General features: G+C 43.9%; 1 protein-coding gene across 1 annotated transcript in view; it reads right to left on the reverse strand.

Moving 5' to 3' along the window:
* Window positions 1-3,796: 3,796 nt before the first annotated feature.
* The window catches only part of LOC138351679 (putative golgin subfamily A member 6-like protein 3), a 104,046-nt gene continuing 86,306 nt past the window's right edge, over window positions 3,797-21,536 (reverse strand). Inside the window, exon 4 of the mRNA XM_069303698.1 lies at window positions 3,797-3,881. Coding sequence (XP_069159799.1) covers window positions 3,797-3,881 — 85 coding nt within the window. The remainder of the gene's footprint in view (window positions 3,882-21,536) is intronic.

Below are 21,536 nucleotides of genomic sequence, written 5' to 3' on the forward strand. Positions count from 1 at the left end.
CTCACAGGGTTACTTGAATTCTACGACCAGGCAACAAAAATAAGGCAAGAAAGAGAAGGGTGGGCAGACTGCATATTTTTGGATTGTCAGAAAGCCTTTGATACAGTGCCACACAAGAGGCTAGTGCGAAAGTTGGAGATGCAGGCTGGAGTGAGAGGGAAGGTACTCCGGTGGATAGAGGAATACCTAAGCAACAGGAGACAACGAGTCTGTGTGAGGGGTGAAGTCTCAGATTGGCGAGACGTCACAAGTGGAGTCCCGCAGGGGTCAGTCCTCGGACCTATACTGTTTCTGGTATATGTAAATGATCTCCCAGAGGGTATAGATTCGTTCCTCTCAATGTTTGCCGACGATGCAAAAATTATGAGGAGGATTGAAACAGAGGATGATAGTAGGAGGCTACAAGATGACCTGGATAGACTGAGTGAATGGTCCAACAAATGGCTGTTGAAGTTCAACCCGAGTAAATGCAAAGTAATGAAACTAGGCAGTGGAAACAGGAGGCCAGGCACAGGATACAGAATAGGAGATGAAGTACTTAATGAAACAGACAGAGAGAAAGATCTAGGAGTTGATATCACACCAAACCTGTCTCCTGAAGCCCACATAAAGAGAATAACGTCTGCGGCATATGCGAGGCTGGCTAACATCAGAACGGCGTTCAGGAACCTGTGTAAGGAATCATTCAGAATCTTGTACACCTCATATGTAAGACCAATCCTGGAGTATGCGGCCCCAGCATGGAGCCCGTACCTTGTCAAGCACAAGACGAAGCTGGAAAAAGTCCAAAGGTATGCTACTAGACTAGTCCCAGAACTAAGAGGCATGAGTTATGAGGAAAGGCTGCGGGAAATGCACCTCACGACACTGGAAGACAGAAGAGTAAGGGGGGACATGATCACAACCTACAAAATCCTCAGGGGAATCGACCGGGTAAACAAGGACGAACTTTTCAACACTGGTGGGACGCGAACAAGGGGACACAGGTGGAAGCTGAGTACCCAAATGAGCCACAGAGACGTTAGAAAGAACTTTTTCAGTGTCAGAGTAGTTAGCAAATGGAATGCATTAGGAAGTGATGTGGTGGAGGCTGACTCCATTCACAGTTTCAAATGTAGATATGATAGAGCCCAATAGGCTCAGGAATCTGTACACCAGTTGATTGACGGTTGAGAGGCGGGACCAAAGAGCCAGAGCTCAACCCCCGCAAGCACAATTAGGTGAGTACAATTAGGTGAGTACACACACACACACACACACACACACACATACACACACACACACACACACACACACACACACACACACACACACACACACACACACACACACACACACACACACACACACACACACACACACACACACACACACACACACACACACACACACACACACACACACACACACACACACACACGTCCCCTGGTTGAGAGGCGGGACTAAAGAGCCAGAGCTCAAACCCCACAAGCACAAATAGGTGAGTACAATTTGGTGAGTACACTAACAGATCCATACATCTGCGGACTACATTTATTTGGACTGTCGGAAAGCCTTTGACACAGTACCCCATATAAGGCAGATGCTTAAGTTGGAAAAACAGGCAGGAGTAACTGGCAGGGCGCTCCAGTGGATAAGGGGGAATCTAAGCAATAGGAAGCAGAGAGTTACAGTCAGGGGTGAGACCTCAGATTGGCGTGAAGTCACCAGTGGAGTCCTACAAGGTTCTGTAGGGCTCAAAATGATCTCCCAGAGGGTATAGACTCATTCCTCTCAATGTTTGCTGACGACGCCAAACTTATGAGAAGGATTAAGACAGAGGAGGACAGCTTGAGGCTTCAGGAAGACCTGGACAAGCTGCAGGAATAGTTGAACAAATGCTTGTTAGAGTTAAATCCACGCAAATGTTATGTAATGAAGATAGGTGTAGGGAGCAGGAGACCAGATACAAGGTATAGTTTGGGAGATGAAATCCTGCAAGAGTCAGAGAGAGAGAAAGACCTAGGGGTTGATATCACGCCAGACATGTCCCCTGAAGCTCATATCAGGAGGATAACATGAGCGGCATATGCCAGGTTGGCTAACATGAGAACGGCCTTTAGAAACTTGTGTAAAGAATCTCTCAAAACATTATATACCACATATGTCAGACCAATCCTGGAGTATGCGGCTCCAGCATGGAGTCCATATCTAGTCAAGCGTAAGACTAAACTGGAAAAGGTTCAATGGTTTGCCACCAGACTAGAACCAGAACTGAGGGGTATGAGCTACGAGGAGAGACTACGGGAATTAACATCATGTCACTGGGAGACAGAAGAGTTAGAGGGGACCTGATCACCACATACAAGATTCTCAGAGGAATTGATAGGGTAGATAAAGACAGACTTTTTAACACAAGGGGAACACGCACTAGGGGACACAGGTGGAAATTGAGTGCTCAAATGAGCCATAGAGACGTTAGAAAGAATTTTTCAGTGTCAGAGTAGTAGACAAATGGAATGCATTAGGAAGGGATGTGGTGGAGGCTGACTCCATACACAGCTTCAAGTGTAGATATGATAGAGCCCAATAGGCTCAGGAACCTGTACACCTGTTGATTGACGGTTGAGAGGCGGGACCAAAGAGCCAGAGCTCAACCCCCACAAGCAAAATTAGGTAAGTACAATTATGTAAGTACACGCACACACATCAGGAGAGGGGCCTAATAGCTGAGTGGACAGCGCTCTGTACTCGTAATCCAAGGGTCCGGGTTCGATCCCTGGTGATGGCAGAAATAAAATGATAATTATCTTTCACCCTGAGGCGCCTGTTATCCAGCAGTACATAGGTACCTGGGAGTTAGATAGCTGTTACAGGCTGCTTCCTGGGGGTATGTGTGTGAGTGCGGAGAAAAAAATAGTTGGTAGTTATTAACAGTTGATTGATTGAAAGTTGAGAGGCAGGCCGAAAGAGCAGAGCACATCCCCCACAAACACAACTAGGTGAATACATTCACAAAAAACACACACACATATTTGATGTTAAAAAGACGTCTTAATATAAATAGTTACAGAGTCACCTTTCTGAGACCAAATAAAAACGTCAAACAACGTTTTATGTTTGCTGGGATGATACTGATTGTTGGCCTAACACGACCTTGACGGATGACCAGGTACGACCTCAATGATTGAACTGGCGCAAACTTGATGACTGACCTGGCATGATACTGATTGTTGCCTAGCACGACCTTGACGGATGACCAGGTACGACCTCAATGATTGAACTGGCGCAAACTTGATGACTGACCTGGCATGATACTGATTGTTGGCCTAGCACGACCTTGATGGATGACCTGGATGGATGACTTGGCATGACCTGCATTGTATACCTGGCATGACCTGAACTGTCGACCTGGCTCGACCTTTACTGTCGACCTGGCACAACCTGTACTGTCAACCTGACACGGCCTGTACTGTCAACCTGACACGGCCTGTACTGTCGACCTGACACGGCCTGTACTGTCGACCTGACACGGCGTGTACTGTCAACCTGACACGGCCTGTACTGTCAACCTGACACGGCCTATACTGTCGACCTGACACGGCCTGTATTGTCAACCTGACACGGCCTATACTGTCGACCTGACACGGCCTGTACTGTCGACCTAACATGACCTGGATTGTCGACCTGCATGGTTGATCTCACTAAACTTGGATGGTTGACCTGGCCCGACCTGGATAGTTAACCTGGCACAACCTGGATAATTAACTTGGCACGACCTGGATGGTTAACCTGGTATTGTTTGGATGATATACTATTACCTGTCAGGTTTGATGAAGTAGACGCCATCCAGCCTCTCTCCTCGGTGGTACAGGTCAGCACAGTCCTTGGGCGTTGTCACCCTGCCAATATTAGACCATTGTAATGTTTCCTTCAATTGATGTTCATTGTTTCAACTGTAGAAAAAAATTGCTCCAGTTATTTCATATTCAAATTAGAACAAAAATGTATATATATATATATATATATATATATATATATATATATATATATATATATATATACATATATATATATATATACATATATATATATATATATATATATATATATATATATATATATATATATATATATATATATATATATACACACACACACACTAGCTGTACCCAGCCATGCGCTGCTGTGGCTCAGCAGCGCATGTGCGTGGCTGAGCCACACCAACCTTCCCCTGTCTCCCAGTCCACTCCCACCATTCCACCCACCACGTCCCCTTGTCCTCCCCACTAATAACCCCCTCCCTCCCCATCCCTTTGACCTCCCTACCATTCCCCACGCCAGCGTGCCCATCGTCCTCCTATCCATTCCCCACTCCACCGTCCCCTCGTCCTCCCCCACCATCTCCCACTCTCCCGTCCTCTTGTCCTCCCTACCATTCTCCCCTCCCCATCCCATTATCCTTTCCACCATCCCCCACTCCCCTGTCCACTTGTCCTCCCCCACCATTCCCCACTCCCATCCAATCGTCCTCCCCTACCATTCCCCACTCCCATCCCCTCATCTTCCCTACCATTCCCCACTTCCTCGTCCGAGGCATTCTCAAATGATCTGATGTTTCCATCACTAAAATATAGCAAACACAGTTAAAAAACGAAAAGAAAAACAATGAAAAAATTCAAAACAAACTATTCTCAGGAAATTAACAGTACGGTAAACAACACAGCTCAATTCCAATTCAATGTCACTCACTATAATTAAATCAAAATGAAAATGAATCGAAATCTATGCAAATTCCATTTATCAATGAAATCTGGAACAGTGAAATAGAATCGTAACATATTTATTATAGCAGTGTGTTGCTCCTAAGTGCAACAGATGGCGCTGTTTAAAAAAAAAAACATGTTTTTACCTGTCACAGGTGTGGCATCTATTCGTATACTCACAAAATGAATGGTATGGTAAACAACACAGCCCAATTCCAACACAATGTCACACAAAATAATTTAATCAAAATGAAAATAAATTGAAATCTATGAAAATTCAATTTGTCAATGGAATCAGAAACATTGAAATGGAATTGTAAAATATTTAGTATAGGGGGTGTTGCTCTTACGTGCAACAGATGGCGCTGTGTCTTAAAATAAGAATGTTTTTACCTGTCAAAGATGTGGCATCTCTACTTATACTTAGGAAATGAATGGTATGGTAAGCAACGCAACTCAATTCCAACAAAATGTCAAACAAAATAATTTTATCAAAATGAAAATAAATCGAAATCTATGAAAATTCAATTTGTCAAAGCAATCAGAAACATTGAAATGGAATCGTAACATAGTTTGCATAACAAGTGTTGCTATTAAATGCAACAGATGGTGCTGTTTTTTTAAAGCATGTTTTACCTGTTACAGGTGTGACATCTAGATAGAATGTATATAAAATCATTCATGTATTCGAATAGAACGTCCAACAGAGGGTGCTATTTAAAAAAAAAAAAAAATGTATTTTCCTGTCACAGGTGAGGCATGTATGAAGTAGGTATAGAAAAACAGGCGCCTATTCGAATGCAACGTTGTGTCAAAATTACAAAGCAATCGGTAAAGAGGTTTCGAAGATTTCCCATACATGAAAAATACATGAAAAAACAGTTTAAAAAATAACATGTTTTTCTCCGTCACAGACGTGACATCTATATAGTATGTATATAAAACTTGGCCGGATGCAAATGGAACATTCTGTGAAAATTTCAAAGCAATCGGTGAAGAACTTTCGGAGATTATCGATTTTGAACAAACGAACATTTCCATTTATGTATACATATATATATATATATATATATATATATATATATATATATATATATATATATATATATATATATATCTATATATATGTATATATATATATATATATATATATATATATATATGTATATATATATGTATATATATATGTAATGCATATATATATTTATATATATATATATATATATATATATATATATATATTTATATATATATATATATATATATATATATATATATATATATATATATATATATATATTTATATATATATATATATATATATATATATATATATATATATATATATATATATATATATATATATATATATATATATATATATATATATATATATTTTGGTAGCAGTCTTTCCTGTAGACATATATTATTAAATATGACCGAAAAAGTAAGATTAATAATTCTAACACGAATTTTCTCGATCTTTCGTACGTTTCTTTTCACTGTTGGTGGTAAATCAAAAATCAATTCTCCAAAATTCATTATTATTTCTAGTCCGAGGCGACACTTGAGCGCGTTTCGTAAAACTTATTACATTTTCAAAGACTTTAGTTTACACATACACAACTGAATAGAACTTACACATCTTCGATTTGTTTATATCTACATTTGAGTGAGGTGGATAGGGTGAGGTGGTATTAATAGGGTATTAAATTCATAAACACAAGACAGAACACGAAACAATGGGTATTGAATGGAAGTGATTGTAGAAAGCCTATTGGTCCATATTTCTTGATGCTTCTATATTGGAGCGGAGTCTTGAGGTGGGTAGAATATAGTTGCGCATTAATTGGCTGTTGATTGCTGGTGTTGACTTCTTAATGTGTAGTGCCTCGCAGACGTCAGGCCGCCTGCTATCGCTGTATCTATCGATGATTTCTGTGTTGTTTACTAGGATTTCTCTGGCGATGGTTTGGTTGTGGGAAGAGATTATATGTTCCTTAATGGATCCCTGTTGCTTATGCATCGTTAAACGCCTAGAAAGAGATGTTGTTGTCTTGCCTATATACTGGGTTTTTTGGAGCTTACAGTCCCCAAGTGGGCATTTGAAGGCATAGATGACGTTGGTTTCCTTGATGTCTGGGGAGTTTTTCCTGAGTAGGTTGGCCGTTTTTTTTGTTTTATAGTTAGTTAGTTTAGTTCATTTATTATGCACCCCATACCAATCCTGTGGGCGGTAGTGGAAAGGGTTACAGAGGCACATAATGGGCTCAGGGACTGAACCGCACAATTCATTTAGCAAAGCAAGTTACAATCTTGATGAGCTAGTTACAAAATTCGGTATAAGTCGTCACATCAACAACGAGTTCGAGATCGACCACAAGTATAGTTTCTAAATTAAGCAACTGACATGTGGGGAACTAGTGTCACAATTGATGTTTGTCCTGCACACCCCCCCCCCCCCATCCAGTGGGCAGCGGTGGATAGGTTACAATCACTCAGTTACTACCTACAGTTAGCAAACTGGGGATATTTGGCTAAAATTTCTGGTAGCAGATCATTTTTAATAAAATATTTACACATTGTTGGAACATTGGTTATAGAATTGCCTCTGAATTCACGTATCTTTTCGCACTCCATCACATAGTGACGGAGGGTGTGTGACACTATGTGATGGAGCGTGAAAAGATACGTGAATTCAGTAAATTGTCAATTGTATTTTCTGATTCTTGTCTGTAGGGATAACGTTCCTATTAATAATATCTTCAGGACCCTTTCCACTGTTTTATGAGCCGAAAAGAAGTTCCTGTAGAAAAGTCTAATAGTGGGTACAGGTGTTATGTTAGTTGACTCTTCAGAGGTTGCATGGCGTTTCACCTTTCTTTTTATGACGTCTCGTCATACTATGCAAGGCCCAATTTGCCTAATAGACCGAGTGATTTTCTTTATTTTCAATAAATTGTTTTTATTAAAAATAAAAAGGGAACGAAGAAGGGAACACAAAGCATTCAGAGAGAAACTTGTCATTTAACTCTGAATAAGTATGAGTGCTCATTTCTTCTACCACCCTTTTTTATGTTGTACACTTTAATATACAAGGTTATGCAGTTACATATTTAAGTATTTAAAAAAATGAACATTAAGAGGAAATAAGGGAAAGTTTGTTTCCTAAAGGCTGTAAATTTCTTCAAATTCCTCCGACGCCGGGCAGGAACCAAGGATACAGCAGGCATTTCCCTCTGGATCGCGACACTGAGACACTGGAAGAGAAAACGTGCTGTTCTAAGGTCTCTTGTAGTGTCTATGAGGCTGGAACCAAGATACTTAAGAAATCTTCTTGCACTCTCTTCCGATGGACCTTGGGTCTCAGATCCTATTGGAACGAAGTTGTACAGGTGATCTAATTCCCTGAACTTGGTCGACTTGTATCTTTCTCTGTGTGCTGCTGCGGCTCATGCTTAGCCAGCAGAGACGTTGACGTATGTGGTTGCCAGGGTGGATCCACAAGTATAGTCCCACACCAACTGTCTGCCACCCTTCCAAGGGTGATTCCGTCTGGTCAGTCGGCAAAGCTAGCAGAGTTATGGTTCAATAGATTGCAGGGTTCTCTCTCTCTGCTGGGCACTGGGCAGAGGCAAGGCTCCTCTTAATGATATCATTGACTTCGTCGTGTCTAGAGTGCCACCAACCTGATTTTTCACAGTGCAGGCCATGCAATCCATTTTCGTCTGCATCTGCCTTGCCGCAAATACACCTATGAACAGTGTGGAGCTGCCCTTACAGAGGTCCTGCGAATCAAGACTATGAGCTATGATCGTTCACAGCTATGAGGCGTGAACGATCACTGGGGGTTGTTGCTGCCTCCAGCAAAGCTGTGGCTTCTTTGTCTACACTGGGGCTGTCTCAGCTGGATTTTTTTTGGTCTTCAGCATGGTTGGTCTGAGTGCTGAGTCCGCCAAGGTACCCCATTTTGTGTCGCATTCCAAGTAGTGGGAGTCCTGCATCCCTACTAAGTCCCACTGGTTGACAGGTAGAATTTCCTTAACCAGGTCATCTGATGCTGAGGAGGAAGACAGGAAGGCTGGGACAGCAATTTGGGTGGCAGTGCGGACACCCAAGTTGCCGAGCCTGACAGGAAGAGTGGCTTGTTTCCAAAGGCATTCATTGAGGGAGAGGTTGACAACGTTTTCTAGCATGGTCTTCAGTAATAGGTCATACTCTTTAAGATTTGGGCTGTCGTAGGATGGGGTGCATCTCAGAAAGTAGGTTAGTCTCAGAAGGGATAGACATTTAGTGAGGAGATAAAAAGCGTCGTGGGCATCGATGTCACCTATCCTGCTTTCCATCCTTCTGAGGTCTGTGATTTTCTTATCAAAGGTCTCCTCAATGGCATTAGACCCGAGGGAGGGCTCCAAGGAGAGTGCTGTTCACTGCCCTAATGTCATGGGCTCCAGGCAAGGCAGTCTTTATTCTAGCAATGACGTTTGGGTTGGAGGAGACTACTTCACACTTGGAAGGGTTCAGAAAGAAACCCAGGGTTACTTCTTGCTCCCTTATTTTTCTGATGTCTTCCAAGACGTGGTCTAGGAGGCCAGCTATGATGCCATCATCCAACAACCAGATGTTGAACTCACTGGACAAGCTTTCAGGGATTTTTTTAAGACTAAACAGAAAAGAAAAGGAGCTAGAGGATCACCTTGCTGAACTCCTTCGCATGATCATATTTCGTATTCGCCAAATAGCAGTTTTTATTCACCACTGTAGCAAGATAGTATGAACGGGTAGAGAGGCTGGAAATGGCAATGTACGGCACAGAGCACAGCATATCTTCTGAACATGTTCAAGGCATTCCTAAAATCCAGTTTGAGCAGAGCCTTTTCATCAGAAATGTTGGTGATGTATGCTCGTGCTGCATGAGCAGCGGCTTCACTGTCTTGGGGGATCCCAAATACTAGCTGAATTGATTTCAGCAATTCAGCCACTTGCTGGCTGACTACCCTCGTGGCAGCCTTGGCAACCAGGCGTCGGCGAGTGTTGCCAACAGCGATCGGCCTGAGTATCCCCACCCTTCTTGTTGAGAGAACAGAGGCACCAAAAAAGAGTGGCCTGACGACCTCACATATATCAACAGCCAGGCACATGTTGACGAACCTTGTGAGTTCCATAATATCTTGTGCAGCATCACCAACTGCAGGATTTAATATTTATTTGATGTGGGATTTTAATCCTGTAAAGCCGCCTGCTGACCCAGGTGGAAAAGAAGGAGCTGCTCTGTAGACCTCAGATTCACCAACAGTTAATGCGTCTGAAATGATGTCGGCTGGTAGCAGTACGATATTGTCGACTCGTTGGGCTCTGGGTGGGTGCTTACTTTGCAGGGCTCATGCTTGGGTGGAAAGGGAGGGATTAAAACTGGAAAAGGTGTAACCTCCCACGGTGCAGGAAAGTGCCGTTGTTGTTTCTCTTGGTACAAATCATGAACCCCATACATTCTGAGTTGATTTACAGTTTTTGTTATCCATTTGGAACAATGCTGATCTTCAATAAATAAATTCTGGAAGACTTCTGTGCAAGGATTAGGATGAGTTAGCCTAAGCATTTTTATACCAATTTGATAGTTAATTTCAGTAACACGATCAACAACGCTCAGAATATTAAGTTCCTTTCTCATATTAAGTATCTTTGTGGTACGAGGGCACCCAAGGATTATCCTCAAGGCTTCGTTCTGCAATTTTTCAAGCCCTCCTAGCTTTCTTTCAGGCATCAAAACAAGCAGAGGTGCAGCATAATCCACTAAAGATCTGATGTATGCAAAGTACATCATTTTGACAATTCTGACATTGGCACCATAGCCTGAGTGATAACCTGCAACAGCCTTGAGAGCTCGGAGCCTCTCTTTATACTGACGACAGAGTCTGAATACAACAGGACCATACAGTGGCACCTCAAGGCCAAGGTATTTGAATCTGTTTACATAGTCAAGCTGGGAGCCAGCAGACAGTTGCATCTTGCGAACAGCTCCTCCCTGCCTGGGTGGGCGCCGATTTAGTATCTTTGTTTTCTCTGCTGAGATAATTAAACCTAGGTACTGACATGAGTCTAATACAGAGTTAAGAGTGTTCTGCGTGTTAGCATACCCAGTGGTGTGTATCATTATATCATCAGCATAGCTAATGATGTGGACGTTGGGTTTGCTCGGTATAGAGTTTAACAGCGTGTTTATTAAGATATTAAATAAGGACTGAGGACACCACCCTGCGGGGTACCTAGTTCAAAGTCTCTTGTTACACTCCTATGCCCCTGGAAAAATACAGATGACTTCCTGTTGGATAAGTAACCCCTGATCCAACAAAGAAGCCGACCACCAATATTCATTCTTGCAAGCTCACTCAAGATAACATGTCTATTTGCAACATCAAAGGCAGACTTAAGATCTAGGAAGGTGGTATATGACTTTTCAGTGTGCAGGGTAAGAAAGGTGGTGATGCAATGATGCACACTCCTTCCATGCATGAAGCCATATATCTGGGGGGATAGCATGGTTCTTATTCTATGGAGGAGACGGTTTAGGACCATTCTCTCGAATGTTTTGCAAATGCAGCTAGTAAGGGAAATTGGGCGGAAAGCATTCTCTTGATTTGGCTTGGGAATTGGAATGATTATACTGTTGGTTCAAGAGATAGGAAGCTCCCCAGTAACATAGCTCATATTATACAGCTCAAGCAGGGGATTTCCTGGTACTAAAGGGAGCAGACGCAATGTCATAAGTGATACCATCTTCACCGGGGGATGTGGCTTTGCCTTGTTTAGGGCCGCAAGTAATTCAAACTCAGTAAATGGCACGTTGCATTTATCTTCCTTGTGGAGCTGAAGTCAACGAGCCTTTCTCGATCTCCGTAACCAGCATTTAATCTGAACTGTATGTCTGGGGGAAAATTATTGAAGCTAGAGGTGGTTGCCCAAGCATCGACTAACTCGTTTGCTCTGTGTAGAGGGTGAGGGTGTGCTACTTGGCCGATCTTATCGCCTTTAATTCTTTTAATATCCTTCCATGCCTGGCTGAGAGGGGTGTGAGAGTTGAGACTGTTAACAAAGCTGCAATTTAATGAGGTTAGTGGCACAAAAGACACCGGATCCAATCTCTAGTTACTACCACCAACCTCCCTTATTTTATTAAGATGCAGGAACGGATCTCAGTTTGTTAGTATTAAGATTTAGCCTTCTTGTTGGGCCAGAGCTTGTAGTGTTGTTCACTAGTGATGTTGGAATGGTGTAGTCTAGTCTATGCCGGCTTCTGGTATTGTGGTGGGTATTGTGGCTTCTGGTATTGTGGTGGGTATTGTGCCGGCTTCTGGTATCTGGGAGTCCGGTGTTGATCACAATCCATTCACAGTTTATGGTAAAACACGCATTTATTTCACATTAAACAGAGTGCCTTAATGTTTCTACCCATTTATGTGTAGTTTTACCCCAACGTCCTAATCCTTGAATTCGTGGCAGAGTTTCTTATAAACAGTGTGTGTGTCAAAACTTTTGTGACGGTGTGGTCACACACTTCTATCACTGTTTCTTGGCAAGACATCCTTATTTCACATTCACAGAGTACCTTGATGTTTATACACATTTATGTGTAGTTTTAAACCGCCAACTAGGAGGTTCACAAAAGACAAACGATTAAAACTAAGCTTGTACAACCATGGAGTGTCCCCCATGAGGTGGTGGCATCTTGTTTATTCTGTGTGAGGGAGTGAGGCGTCGCATGCTGTGGCGACGATATGATCACACACTTCTTTCACTGTAGCAAGACCCACTTATCACTTAAATAGAGTGTCTTGCAGTTAATACACATTGTATGTGCTGTTTACACCACCTATCAGGTCCACGGATGCTAAACGGCTACAAATAAAGGTGCTTCAACACCGTGTTGCTGTTGTCGATTATAGGGGCGACGACGATCGTGGGATCGGACGCGGCCTGGCGTACCCGTAAAGTGTTAATCGTGAAGCCCGAAAAGGTAAAATGCCAAGCCGAATTGTGAAATGAGTAATCCCAATAACTGGAAACTAATATGCCTCACGGTAAGGAAACACAGACATTTCATGCTATAATTGTGGTGGTAAATTTTCCACACCCAGCTCAAGACACAAGATCTGTAACCTAGACGTAGTCTATATAACCGAACTGCTATTTTCCTATGGATTCATTTTGGAATATTTAACCTGTCTAACTTGGAGACCTGAAGATACCATATTGCAGAGGGCGAACCTTCTTCTACTCTCTGTTGTAGATGGGCTTTGTTGATGTGTGCGAGTTTTCTGGTGATGCTGTTGTTTATGTACTCAAGGATGGATTAAATTCGTTTGTGGATCATTGAATGACGATTGGCCAATTTATCAGTTTCACCGGCTTTCTCATTTAATGGGATTCCAACATGGAATGGTATCCGGCTTAAGATGATGTTGAGTCCTTTCCCTGTATCTACTGCTTCTAAATACAAAATTGTGGTAATTATATCCACGTTGTCTTTGCAGACTGCATATTTCTGGACTGCCAAAAAGCCTTTGATACAGTACTGCACACGATACTGTTATTCAAACTCGAGAGGCAGGCGGGGGTGGGAGAAAAGGTCTTAGCGTGGATAAGGAACAACCTAACAGGAAGGAGCCAGAGTTACGGTAAGGGGCAAGAAATCGGACTGGCGAACAGTAACGGTTAGAGTACCTCAAGGATCGGTGCTGGGACCAATTCTATTTCTAATATCTGTTAACGACATGTTTACAGGAATAGAGTTATCATGTCGATGTTCGCGGATGACGCTAAGTTGACGAGAAGAGCTGTGCCAGATGAAGATTGTAGGATCCTCCAAGAGTACTTGAACAGGTTGCAGAGATGGTCAGAGAATTGGCAACTGGAGTTCAACACGAGCAAATGTAAAGTTATGAAAATGGAATTAAGTGATAGGAGACTACAGGGGCAGAACACAATGAAGGGAAACTGCCTACCTGTGTCAATTCGAGAAAGACCTGAGCATGGATGTAACACCTAATCTAACTCCTGAGGCACATATAAATAGGATATTGACAGCAGCATACTCTACTCTGGCAAAAGACAGAGCATCATTCATAGATTTAAATAAGGAAGCATCTAGGGCACTTTACAATGCCTATGTGAGACCAGTCTTAGAGTATGCCACCCCATCATGGAGTCCCCACCTGAAAAAACACAGACTCGTCCCAGCGTTACGAGGGATGGGGTATGAAGAGCACCTGAAGGAACTGGGCCTTAAGACACTAGAAAAAAGAAGGGAGAGGGGGATATGATAGGAATATATAAAATACTGATGGGAATTACAGGGTGGAAATGGACGAAATGTTCACACGGAATAGTAACAGAACGAGGGGACATGGTGGAAGCTGGAAACTCAGACGTGTCACAGAGATGTTAGGAAGTTTTCTTTTGGCGTGAGAGTCGTGGAAATATGGAATGCACTTAAGGAACAGGTTGTGGAAGCAAACTCGATTTATAATTTTAGAACTAGATAAATATGATAAATAAGGAAATATGATCGGAGTCATTGTTGTAAACAACCGATGGCTCGAAAGGCGGGATCCAAGAGTGAATGCTCGAACCTGCAGACACAAATAGGTGAGTACACACACACACACACAGACACACACACAAACACAGACACACACACACACACACACACACACACACACACACACACACACACACACACACACACACACACACACACACACACACACACACACACACACACACAACCAGGTTATGAAATTAAAGTTAGGGGCAGAAGGATTCACTACAAACGACAAGGAAGTGTGTGAGGAACTGAATAAGAAATTCCAAGAGGTCTTCACATTAGAGCAAGGAGAAATCCCAGAGATAAGAGAGGGAATAGCTAACCAGGAACCACTGGAAGAGTTTGAGATTACCAGCGGGGAAGTAAGGAAGTGTTTACTAGAATTGGATGTGACAAAGGCTTTAGGCCCAGATGGAATCTCCCCTTGGATACTAAAGGAAGGAGCAGAAGAACCCGCTCTCCATGGTGTATAACAAATCACTGGCAACAGGGGAACTGCCAGAAATTTGGAAAGCAGCTAACGTAGTCCCGATATACAAGAAAGGGGATAGACAGGAGGCACTGAATTACAGACCAGTGTCCCTAACCTGCATACCATGCAAGATGATGGAGAAGATTCTGCGAAGAAAGCTAGTGGAGCACCTGGAGCGAAAGAACTTTGCAACACAGCATCAACATGGATTCAGGGATGGCAGGTCCTGCCTCACAGGGTTACTTGAATTCTACGACCAGGCAACAAAAATAAGGCAAGAAAGAGAAGGGTGGGCAGACTGCATATTTTTGGATTGTCAGAAAGCCTTTGACACAGTGCCACACAAGAGGCTAGTGAAAAAACTGGAGATGCAGGCTGGATGAAAGGGAAGGTACTCCGTTGGATACAGGAGTACCTAAGTAACAGGAGACAACGAGTCAGTGTGAGGGGTGAGGTCTCAGATTGGCGAGACGTTACGAGTGGAGTACCGCAGGGGTCAGTCCTTGGACCTATACTGTTTCTGATATATGTAAATGATCTTCCAGAGGGTATAGAATCGTTTCTCTCAATGTTTGCCGATGATGCAAAAATTATGAGGAGGATTGAAACTGAGGACGATAGTAGGAGGCTACAAGATGACCAAGACAGACTGAGTGAATGGTCCAACAAATGGCTGTTGAAGTTCAACCCGAGTAAATGCAAAGTAATGAAACTAGGTGGTGGAAATAGGAGGCCAAACACAGGATACAGAATAGGAGATGAAGTACTTAATGAAACGAACAGAGAGAAAGATCTAGGAGTTGACATCACACCAAACCTGTCTCCTGAAGCCCACATAAAAAGAATAACGTCTGCGGCATATGCGAGGCTGGCTAACATCAGAACAACGTTCAGGAACCTGTGTAAGGAATCATTCAGAATCTTGTACACCACATATGTAAGACCAATCCTGGAGTATGTGGCCCCAGCATGGAGCCCGTACCTTGTCAAGCATAAGACGAAGCTGGAAAAAGTCCAAAGGTATGCCACTAGACTAGTCCCAGAACTAAGAGGCATGAGTTACGAGGAAAGGCTGCGGGAAATGCACCTTACGACACTGGCAGACAGAAGAGTAAGGGGAGACATGATCACAACCTACAAAATCCTCAGAGGAATCGACCGGGTAAACAAGGATGAACTATTCAACACTGGTGGGACGTGAACAAGGGGACACAGGTGGAAACTGAGTACCCACATGAGCCACAGAGACGTTAGAAGGAACTTTTTCAGTGTCAGAGTAGATAACGGATGGAACGCATTAGGCAGTGATGTGGTGGAGGCTGACTCCATACACAGTTTTAAATGTAGATATGATAGAGCCCAGTAGGCTCAGGAATCTGTACACCAGTTGATTGACAGTTGAGAGGCGGGACCAAAGAGCCAAAGCTCAACCCCCGCAAGCACAAATAGGTGAGTACACACACACACACACACACACACACACACACACACACACACACACACACACACACACACACACACACAGACACACAGACACACACACACACACACGCACACACACACACACACACACACACACACACACACACACACACACACACACACACACACACACACACACACACACACACACACACACACAAAAGAAAAATGTCGGTGAACGACCAAGTGACAAGACTAAGGAAGACAGAGGGGGCATATACTGAAAGTGACAAGGAAATCTGCGAGGCACTGAATGCCAGTTTCCATGGAGTGTTCACTACCGAGCCTGAGCAGCTCCCATTGTTGGAAGGGGTTACCCTAGATGAAAGACTATCAGATATAGAGGTGACAGCAGAGGAGGTAATGAAACAGTTGACAACTCTAGATGCAACTAAAGAAGTTGGACCAGACAAAGTATCACCGTGGATACTAAAAGAAGCAGCACAGGCCCTCAGCGTGCCTCTGGCAATGATCTTTAATGAGTCACTTATGTCAGGAGAATTGCCCAGTTGCTGGAAGAATGCAAATGTGCCGATCTTCAAGAAAGGTGATAGGGAGGAGGCACTTAAGTATAGACCTGTATCACTGACAAGCATCCCCTGTAAAATACTGGAAAGAATGATTAGGCTACGACTGGTTGCACACCTGGAGAACATTAGGTTTGTGAACAAACATCAACATGGGTTCTGGACAGGGAAGTCGTGCCTAACAAACCTTCTGGAATTCTATGATAAAATAACGAGGATAAGACAGGACAGAGATGGTTGGGCAGACTGCATATTTCTGGACTGCCAAAAAGCCGTTGATACAGTACCGCACATGAGACTGCTGTTCAAGCTCGAGAGGCAGGCGGGGGTGGGGGGAAAGGTTCTAGCATGGATAAGGAACTACCTAACAGGAAGGAGCCAAAGAGTTACGGTAAGGGGCGAGAAGATGGACTGGCGAACAGTAACAAGTGGAGTACCACAAGGATCGGTGCTGGGACCAATTCTATTTCTTGTATATGTTAACGACATGTTTACAGGCGTAGAGTCCTACATGTCGTTGTTTGCGGATGACGCAAAGTTGGTGAGAAGAGTTGTGACAGATGAGGATTGCAGGATCCTCCAAGAGGACCTGAACAGGTTGCAGAGATGGTCAGAGAAATGGCTACTGGAATTCAACACAAGCATATGTTAAGTTATGGAAATGGGACTAGGAGATAGGAGACCAAAGGGACAGTATACAATGAAGGGGAACAGCCTACCTGTAACGACGCGTGAAAGAGACCTGGGGGTGGATGTAACACCTAATCTATCTCCTGAGGCACATATAAATAGGATAACGACAGCAGCGGCAAAACTACACTGGCAAAAGTTAGAACATCATTCAGAAACCTAAGTAAGGAGGCATTTAGGGCGCTTTACACTGCCTACGTAAGGCCAGTCTTAGAGTATGCCGCCTCATCATGGAGTCCCCATCTGAAGAAGCATATAATGAAACTGGAAAAGGTTCAGAGGTTTGCAACGAGACTCGTCCCAGAGCTACGAGGGATGGGGTATGAGGAGCGCCTGAGGGAACTGTGCCTTACGACACTAGAAAGAAGAAGGGAGAGGGGGACATGATAGGAACGTATAAGATACTCAGAGGGATTGACAGAGTGGACATAGATGAAATGTTCACACGGAATAGTAACAGAACGAGGGGACATGGATGGAAGCTTGAAACTCAGATGAGTCACATAGATGTTAGGAAGTTTTCTTTTAGCGTGAGAGTAGTGGGAAAATGGAATGCACTTCAGGAACAGGTTGTGGAAGCAAATACTATTCATAATTTTAAAACCAGGTATGATAGGGAAATGGGACAGGAGTCATTGCTGTAAACAACCGATGCTCGAAAGGCGGGATCCAAGAGTCAATGCTCGATCCTGCAGACACAACTAGGTGAGTACACACACACACACACACACACACACACACACACACACACACACACACACACACACACACACACACAGAAGGTGTGTGTGTGTGTGTAACCCATATGAGAAGAATCAAGACGGATGAAGATAGACACAGACTACAGGATGACCTAGACAAACTGGAGGAATGGTCTAGAAAATGGCTGCTAAAGTTCAACTCTGGAAAGTGTAAGGTAATAAAATTAGGCGATGGGAGCAGGAGGCTGAACACAAGGTACCGTCTGGGAGATGAAATCCTGCAAGAATCAAATAGAGAGAAAAATCTGGGGGTTGATATCACACCGAACCTGTCCTCAGAGGCTTACATCAAAATGATATCAACAGCGCCATATGCTAGACTGGCCAACATAAGAACGGCCTTTAGAATCTTGTGTAAGGAATCGTTCAGGACCCTGTATACCACTTATGTCAGACTAATCCTGGAATATGCAGCTCCAGCCTGGAGTCCCTATCTAGTTAAACACAAAACAAAGTTAGAGAAGATTCCCGAAACGCTTTGCGTAATAGTGGCTTTAGGCATTGTATGTACTAGCTCTATCTATAAGTCCACCAATCTTTGTAAAAATCTCTTGTATGTATGTACCTTACCTAAATAAACATTTATTTATTTATTTATTCAGCGTTATGCCAACAGGCTCGTCCCGGAACTGAGAGGTATGAGCTACGAGGAAAGGCTAAAGGAGCTGAACCTCACGTCCCTGGAAAACAGAAGAGTAAGGGGAGACATGATAACCATTTACAAATTTCTCAGGGGAATTGACAGGGTGGACAAAAACAAACTCTTCAGCACGGTTGGGACAAGAACAAGGTGAGTACAGGTGGAAACGTAGTACCCAGATGAGCCACAGAGTCCCCCCAAAAAAAGATCAGTGTCAGAGTAGTTAATAAATGGAATGCACTAGGCAGTAATGTGGTGGAGGCTGACGCCATACGCAGTTTCAAATGTAGATATGATAGAGCCAAGTAAGCTCAGGTATCTGTACACCAGTTGAGTGACAGTTGAGAGGCAGGACCAAAGACACAAAGCTCAACCCCCACAAGCACTATTAGGTGAGTACAATTAGGTAAGTACACACACACACACTATGTGTGTGTGTGTGTGTGTGTGTGTGTGTCTGGAGGAGACAGGAGACAGGCCCTAAGGAGGCCTGGTTAGGGGGACTGGGCCGCGGGTACATTGTTTCTGAAAGACATTTCAAGGCATGTCGACCTATATTTTTTTTTTGGCCGTTCCTGGGTGGCTTGATTGTCTTAGTTGTCCGTCTGGCTCTGAGGCGGCTGGGTCGAGCCCTGCCCTGCCAGCGGTCCTTGTCAGGGTGGGATGTGACTGCTGACCTTAGCAGTCCATGTAGGATGTGCATGTGTGCTGACTTTGGCTTAACTATCTGGGCGGGATGTGACTGCTGACCTTAGCAGTCCGTGTAGGATGTGTGTGTGTGCTGACCTTGGCTTAACTGTCAGGGTGGGATGTGACTGCTGACCTTAGCAGTCCGTGTAGGATGTGCATGTGTGCTGACCTTGGCTTAACTATCTGGGCGGGATGTGACTGCTGACCTTAGCAGTCCGTGTAGGATGAGCATGTGTGCTGACCTTGGCTTAACTGTCTGGGCGGGATGTGACTGCTGACCTTAGCAGTCCATGTAGGATGTGCATGTGTGCTGACCTTGGCTTAACTGTCTGGGTGGGATGTGACTGCTGACCTTAGCAGTCCGTGTAGGATGTGCATGTGTGCTGACCTTGGCTTAACTGTCTGGGTGGGATGTGACTGCTGACCTTAGCAGTCCGTGTAGGATGTGCATGTGTGCTGACCTTGGCTTAACTGTCTGGGTGGGATGTGACTGCTGACCTTAGCAGTCCGTGTAGGATGTGCATGTGTGCTGACCTTGGCTTAACTGTCTGGGTGGGATGTGACTGCTGACCTTAGCAGTCCGTGTAGGATGTGCATGTGTGCTGACCTTGGCTTAACTGTCTGGGTGGGATGTGACTGCTGACCTTAGCAGTCCGTGTAGGATGTGCATGTGTGCTGACCTTGGCTTAACTGTCTGGGTGGGATGTGACTGCTGACCTTAGCAGTCCGTGTAGGATGTGCATGTGTGCTGACCTTGGCTTAACTGTCTGGGTGGGATGTGACTGCTGACCTTAGCAGTCCGTGTAGGATGTGCATGTGTGCTGACCTTGGCTTAACTGTCTGGGTGGGATGTGACTGCTGACCTTAGCAGTCCATGTAGGTTGTGCATGTGTGCTGACCTTGGCTTAACTGTCTGGGTGGGATGTGACTGCTGACCTTAGCAGTCCATGTAGGATGTGCATGTGTGCTGACCTTGGTAATTATCTTTGTTGTATTCTTTTATTTTATTTTCTATATTTAAATTATAAAATGTAATTAGGAGCGTCCTCTGGGGTCCTCTGGTTCTCCAGGTCGAGCCCATTGTCTAAGTTATATTCTTCCTTTTGATTTTCTCATCAAACTTTTATAGGAAGAGTCACGGCCTCAGAGTGGGGTATGCCGCCGGTGGCCGGACGGTCGTCAGCTCGAGCCCAGAAGGGAAATACATACTTTTCCTTGGAAGCCGTCGTAGCACAGCTTTGGGGGCGTCCTCGTCGGCCTCGCAGTCCTGAGGTCCACCCAGTTACTAACAGTTGCTTCTTTTATTTAAGGTCGGACCCGGTGTTCACGGAGTCACCATTTCGAAATCTTTGTACTCGTCAGAGCTACCGTTTTTTTTTTCAAAGCGTTATATGACAAAGAGTACTGGGTAGACGGGACACCACGAGTGTAGCTCTCATCCTGTAACTGCACTTAGGTAATTAAGTGTAGTTAGAGGATGAGAGCCTCCCCCCCCCACCTTAACACACCTTCCCAGTCTCGCTTTTTCATTATAACCATTTGGAAACCTCATTGACTTTATCGTTTTAAGAATCTTCACAACATACACATTACCATCAACACACACCATACTCATCACCACCTACACACACCATACCCATCACCAACATACCCTCCTGTCAATGTAGCCATTTTCACATCATAGTCATCACCTCCAAACCACACCATACCCATCACCACCAACACACACCGTATCCATCACCACCAACACACACCGTATCCATCACCACCAACACACACCGTATCCATCACCACCTACACACACCATACCCATTACCACCTACACAAACCCTCCCGGGTCTCCACCATACCCTCCTGTCAATGTATGAATCTTCACATCATATCCATCACCACCAACATTCACTATACCTATTACCACCTACACA

This window comes from Procambarus clarkii, chromosome 50 (genome assembly GCF_040958095.1).
Source record: "Procambarus clarkii isolate CNS0578487 chromosome 50, FALCON_Pclarkii_2.0, whole genome shotgun sequence".
NCBI classification, from domain to species: domain Eukaryota; kingdom Metazoa; phylum Arthropoda; class Malacostraca; order Decapoda; family Cambaridae; genus Procambarus; species Procambarus clarkii.